At 47.3% G+C, this 6371-nt stretch overlaps 1 protein-coding gene across 5 annotated transcripts in view; it reads left to right on the forward strand.

Annotated features, from left to right (window-relative positions):
- Positions 1 to 3456: 3456 nt before the first annotated feature.
- The window catches only part of ZNF619 (zinc finger protein 619), an 11164-nt gene continuing 8249 nt past the window's right edge, over positions 3457 to 6371 (forward strand). For 2 of the 5 annotated variants that reach the window (XM_031033956.2, XM_031033958.2), the window contains exons 1-2: positions 3457 to 3670; positions 4182 to 4267. In XM_031033956.2, coding sequence (XP_030889816.1) covers positions 4244 to 4267 — 24 coding nt within the window. In that variant the 5' untranslated portion in view covers positions 3457 to 3670; positions 4182 to 4243. Of the gene's footprint in view, positions 3671 to 4181; positions 4268 to 6371 lie in introns of those variants that run through there. The other 3 variants (XM_031033960.2, XM_031033961.2, XM_081824836.1) reach the window with 2 other exon arrangements.

Here is a 6371-nt window from a genome sequence, read left to right on the forward strand (position 1 = left end):
TTCCTCATATCAGTGAGGTCATATGATACATGTCTTTCTCTGATTGACTTATTTCACTCAGCATAACACCCTCCAGTTCCATCCACGTTGTTGCAAATGTATGCCATGTCTTCTTTATCCATTCATCAGTTGATGGACATTTGGGCTCCTTCCATAGTTTGGCTATTGTTGACAAGGCTGCTATAAACATCAGGGTGCATATGCCCCTTCGAATCTGTATTTTTGTATTCTTTGTGTAAATACGTAGTAGTGCAATTGCTGGGTTGTAGGGTAGGTCTATTTTTAACTTTTTGAGGAACCTCCATACTGTTCTCCAGAGTGGCTGCACCAATTTGCATTCCCACCAAGAGTTTAAGAGGGTTCCCCTTTCTCTGCATCCTCGCCAATATCTGTTGTTTCCTGAGTTGTTCATTTTAGTCATCTGGACAGGTGTGAGGTGGTATCTCATTGTGGTTTTGATTTGCATTTCCTTGATGATGAGCAATGTTGAGCATCTTTTCATGTGTCTGTTAGCCATCTGGGTGTTTTCTTTGGAAAAATGTCTATTCATGTCTTCTGCCCATTTCTTAACTGGATTATTTGTTTTTTGGGTGTTGAGCTTGATAAGTTCTTTATAGATTTTTGGATACTAGCCCTTTACCTGATATGTCATTTGCAAATATCTTCTCCCATTCTGTAGGCTGCCTTTTAGTTTTGTTGACTGCTTCCTTTGCTGTGCAGAAGCTTTTTATCTTAATGAAGTCCCAATAGTTCATTTTTGCTTTGGTTTCCGTTGCCTCCAGCAAGGTGCCTAGTAAGAAGTTGCTGTGGCCGAGGATGAAGAGGTTGCTGCCTGTGTTCACCTCTAGTATTTGATGGTTTCCTGTCTCACATGTAGTTCTTTCATCCATTTTGAATTTATTTTTGTGTATGGTATAAGAAAGTAGTCCAGTTTCATTCTTCTGTGTGTTGCTGTCCAGTTTTTTCCACACCGTTTGTTGAAGAGACTTTTTTCCATTGAATATTTTTTCCTGCTTTGTCAGATTAGTTGACCATAGAGTTGTGGGTCCAATTCTGGGTTTCCTATTCTGTTCCATTTATCTATGTGTCTGTTTTTGTGCCAGTACCATACTGTCTTGATGACTACAGCTTTGTAATATAGCCTGAAGTCTGGAATCGTGATGCCTCCTGCTTTGCTTTTCTTTTTCAGAACTGCTTTGGCTTTTTGGGGTCTTTTGTGGTTCCATACACATTTTAGGATTGTTTGTTCCAGCTCTGTGAAAAATGCTGGTGGTATTTTTTTTTAAGGATTTTATTTATTTATTTGAGAGAGAGAGCAAACATGAGCAGGGGGAGAGACAGAGGGAGAAGGAGAAGCCGACTATCCGATAAGGAGGGAGCCCAACCAGGGCCTGGATCCCAGGACCTTGGGATTTCGACCTAAGCCAAAGTCAGACACGCTTAACAGCCTGAGCCACCCAGGCACCCCTGATGGTGGCATTTTGATAGGGATTGCATTAAATGTGTAGATTGCTTTGGGTAGTATAGCTATTTTAACAATGTTTGTTTTTCCAATCCATAAGCATGGAATGTGTTTCCATTTTTGTGTCTTCTTCAGTTTCTTTCATGAGTTTTCAGAGAACAGATCTTTTACCTCTTTGGTTAAGTTTATTCCTAGGTATCTTCTTATTTTTGGTGCAATTATAAATGGGATCTATTCCTTGATTCCTATTTCTGTTGCTTCATGATTGGTGTATAGAAATGCAACAGATTTCTGTACGTTGATTTTATATCCTGTGACCTTGCTGAATTCATTTATTAGTTCTAGCAATTTTTTAGTGGAGTCTTTTGGGTTTTCTACATAGGGTATCATGTTGCAAGTGACAGCTATTCTAGAATCTGAAGGTTTAGGGACAATATCTGCAAAATCAGATACTTTTGAAGGGTTTTTAAAAGCAGAACTGTGCCATGCCCAGATTCATATCTTAGATCACCCTGTCTATCCTGTGGGAAGAAAGGAGCAGAGGGGGCCAGACTGGAGACCAGAACAGTTAGGAGGCTGCTACAGCAATCCAGGTAAGAAGAGATGCAGAGGAAGGGATCAGTTATGACTCCCCCATTGAATGATTTGGTTGGCTGGATGGAGAGTCGTGCTGAATCTATCTCCATAGGGTTAATGAGGTAAAAGGTCACTAGCAAGACCCCCACTGACCCCCTTTCTTCACAGGAATGTTAACCTTATCTTTCAGAGGCAAACAACAGGAAGAGCTCCAGCTGGCCTAAACCAGCTTGAGCTTGACCCCTGGCTTACACCTGTGCAGATGGACCATGGAGTGGTCATTATAACGTTAAAATTTCCCTCTTGGTTAACATAACACAGAATGCATGTATAGGCATGTTTTCTAAGTACACCTGCGCAACCTTATGCCCACCTTTACGTGTGATGACAAAAGTCGCCTTTCTGAATATTCATCCCAACCTTAAGTAAAAAAGAACCCACTTACCTCCACTGGGGGAGTCACAGCTTTGGAAGTTTTTCCCCACAATCTCCTTCTTTGCTGCAAATAAAATTTCCTTCGTGTGACAGCTCCACCTGGTGTAGTCTCTACCTGTAACTCACCAAGGATCAAACTCACCTAGTTGGGTTACAGTGCAGTTTGAGGGAGGAGCGGGGGGGAGGGACAGGGCAACCCTAGAAAGTGGAACAGGAGGGTGAGGGAAGGATGACAAGATCCGTCAGGAACATTTTGAGTTTTAGGTGCCTGTGGATTAGCCAAGTAGAAAGAAACAATGGGCAGGTTGATACACAGGACTCTAGCTCAAAGGTATCTGCACAACACCTGGCACGCCTGGCCAATAGGAAACACTGCTGCCGGTGCTATCATTCTATCTGGACTAGAGAAAGAGATACCGGAGTGTGTTTTAGGAAAGTGGCAACGACACACAGGAATAACAATGTCCGCAACAACAGAGCTAGAACTTACTCTGACTTACTTATGATGCAGAACCAGAAGTTGTCATTAAGTGCTTTGCACGAGTTGACTCACTCAATTGCCGCACTGAGTTTGTGAGTTCGAAACTACTGCCGTTCCCAACTGAGAAACGGAAGCACAAAGTTTCAGTAACTGGCACAGGCCATGCAGTGAATAGGTGGTGGAGCCGGGATCAGAACGGGGACAGTCAGACCTGGGACTTGGCGACCTCAGGTCACAGCCTCGAAGCCGCTGGACAGAGACTGGCGCTGGGAATTCATTAGGAGAGGAAGTTACTGCTGGCAAGCGCTGGAGCTCGCACGCAGACCCACGCGGAGTGTGGTGCGGACTCGATGTCCCCGAGTTGCTGCTCTCCGGCTGGGGCGCGGCGCCTCGCAGGCAGGGCGGGAGGAAAGCCGGCGCCCGGGCGCAGGTGGCGGGTCTGGCTCGGGACCATGGAGAAGGCCAGCCTCCGGGCTTCCTAGAGCGGCGCGGGTGGGAGCGCCTCCGCTCGCGCTTCCGCCTCGGCTGCGATCTGCGGGAGCGGCCGGGCGTTCGGCGCTCCGCCTCCGCGCGGTGGCGCGCCCCGCACTGACTGTCCCCGAGCTCGGGCGTCGGGGCCCACAGACGCCGCCCGAGGGGCCCCTGCCCGCAGAGGCGCCATCAACCCTCCTGCCCCGGAGAGCTGGCCTGACGTCCCCCGGCTCGCGGTACTCAGGGTGAGGGCCGGTGACGCGTGGGGTCGCCCGCTTGCCGGGTGAAGTGTGCAGATTCCCGTCGGGTTTCCGGTCAGCATCGCGCCCTGGGACGTCAGGCGTCTTCCCCTGTCCCCTGGGGCCAGATCACCACTTGCATTTTGTCCCGGGGCCCCGTTACCCTACATTTTCTCTAAATGCTCGTTTTGGTCTTTGCCACCTTTGCTGGAACCATTCAGTACAGACTACTTAGTAATTCATTCATAGTGGGCCAGGGATTTTCTTGAAAGCTACAAAACCACTGCAGTTCTTGACTCTTGCTTCAGAGATATTCTTTAGAGGAATTTTCAGCCTCACCAGGCAGATTTGTAGCATTTACAAAGGAAGCAGATGCAGATGAACCACTGGAGAAGGTGCACTGAGAACATCCAGAGTGTCCTAGGAATATTGTTTCCAATGAGAGAGGCACAGAGACTGAGGGGGAAAGAGGTGGGGAACGAGGCAGGGTCAGCCTCATTGTGATTCTCTCTCTTAGCTCCACAGGTTCTTGCTTTTCCAAACAGAGAGGGCAGTGCATGAAGCCAGGGGTCGTCAGCCATGCTCCAGACAGTGTGGTCCCAGGTGAGCTGAGCTTTCTTCCAGCTTTCCACATTCAAAAGAGATACGATAGATGACTATAGGAATAGTAGCCCGGCCTGACCAGTCCCGTGCTTAGCGTTGCATCCATCAGTAGAGTATGGCAGAGGAGTATGTTAAGGGAGGTGATGAGGGTGAGTAGGTAAACTTGGGAGGATCAGGTCGGTTGGGAAAGAAGGAAGCACCAGCTAAGAAACTCTCCTAAGAAGTGAGAGTCTACATCCAAGCAGACTGTGGACCATGAATGTGCGGGAGTGGCCGGGCGTTCGGCGCTCCGCCTCCGCGCGGTGGCGCGCCCCGCACTAAGGGGGTTGCTAGAAAGGTAGAGTCTCAGGCCCCAACCCAGATCTCCAGAATCAGAATCTACACTTGTACAATATCTGGGGAACAAATGGGCAAGTTAAAATTTGGGGTGTGCTAGTGTGCCTCGCACCATACAGAGGAAGGCCACCTCCTGCATTTAAACAGTCATTCCCACAGGAGGAGTTTGCCCTGCTGATCACAAAGTCAGGGTACAGTGAAGCCACCACTGGGGAGCCTTTGGAGAGAGTGGATTGACGAGGGAGGTGGATTCTTGCTGAGTTTGGAGCTGATGCCAGTGCCTCCGGCCCTTTGCATAGATTACAGCTTAATCTCTGTGAAAGCCTGTATCCTTTGTTGGCACAAATTCATGCAGCACTGGAAGCAGTTGTCCTTCCAGAATTTTCCTGGCACTAGAGGATGCTTGCATTGAATTTTTCTCCAGCATCCTAGATCAGGGAATGGGAAAGCTGGTGTCTCGTGTATTGGATGTGTCATATAATTAGGAAGCCCTATCCAAGACTTAAGATTAATGTGTATGTAGACATCAGACCGTCCACTTCTGTTTCACCACTTAAGTCAAAATTAGTTCCAAGTTAGGAAGTGTTTAAACATCTGTGGGGGCAGTCTGTTCTCTCCTGGTGCTTTGCGTGGGGTATAGTAGTCACTCAGGATTGGCTTCCAGTAAGGAAACCCCAAGGGACAGTGGTTTAAACGAGATAGAGGCTCTCATGCAAGAGAGGTAGGGGAGAGGCAGTCCAGGGACATTGTGGCAGTGTTACCCCACACCGGGCTCTTTCTCTTTTTCTGCTTCACCATCCTAGCACTGGCTTTCATGCTCAAGGCTGCTTCATGCTGCTTGATCTCCAGCTATCATGTGTGCATTCCAGATAGAAGAGGAGATGACAAAAAAGACGAACCTCTCATCAGTTTGCACTCTTTCAGGAACCTTCCCAGAGAGTCCCCAACAGTTTTTGTACTTGTGTTTCATTGACCTCACTTAGTTGCCAGAGCTGGGAGCAGCCCCAAGTAAAATTAGGATTCTATTATTAAAAAAGATTAGGATTCTATTATATAAAAAATTAGGATTCTATTGTATAAAAAAGAAAGGGGGGGAAATATGCACATATATGTTTAGACAATTGTCAGTCTTTTTTTTTTTCCTAAAGATTTATTTATTTGAGTGTGAAGGCGGGGAGGGAGACAGAGGGAAAGAGAGAGAGAATTCTCAAGCAGACTCCCCACTGAGCACAGAGCCCGACATGGGGCTCGATCCCCACACCTTGGGATCATGACCTGAGCCAAAATCTAGAGTCAGCTGCTTAACCCACTGAGCCACCCAGGCGTCCCTAGACAACTGTCAGTCTTATCTACGATCTCTATTAGAAATGTTCCCCTAATCTCATCTGTACTTTTAAGTGCTGAGATTTATATAACGCCGTGTGCCAGGCGTTGTTTTAGTTCTTTTTTTTTTTTTTTAAAGATTTTATTTATTTATTTGAGACAGAGAGAATGAGAGAGAGAGAGCACATGAGAGGGGGGAGGGTCAGAGGGAGAAGCAGGCTCCCTGCCGAGCAGGGAGCCCGATGAGGGACTCGATCCAGGGACTCCAGGATCATGACCTGAGCCGAAGGCAGTCGCTTAACCAACTGAGCCACCCAGGCACCCGTTTTAGTTCTTTACATATTAACTCATTCCACCCTTACAAGAGCCTTATAAAATAGGTCCTCGATTATCCTAGTTTTCCAAATGGGGAAACTGAGGCAAAAGAGTTTGGGTATCTCATCCA

The sequence above is a fragment of the Leptonychotes weddellii genome, chromosome 1 (assembly GCF_054177405.1).
Source record: "Leptonychotes weddellii isolate Sample4059 chromosome 1, ASM5417740v2, whole genome shotgun sequence".
NCBI classification, from domain to species: domain Eukaryota; kingdom Metazoa; phylum Chordata; class Mammalia; order Carnivora; family Phocidae; genus Leptonychotes; species Leptonychotes weddellii.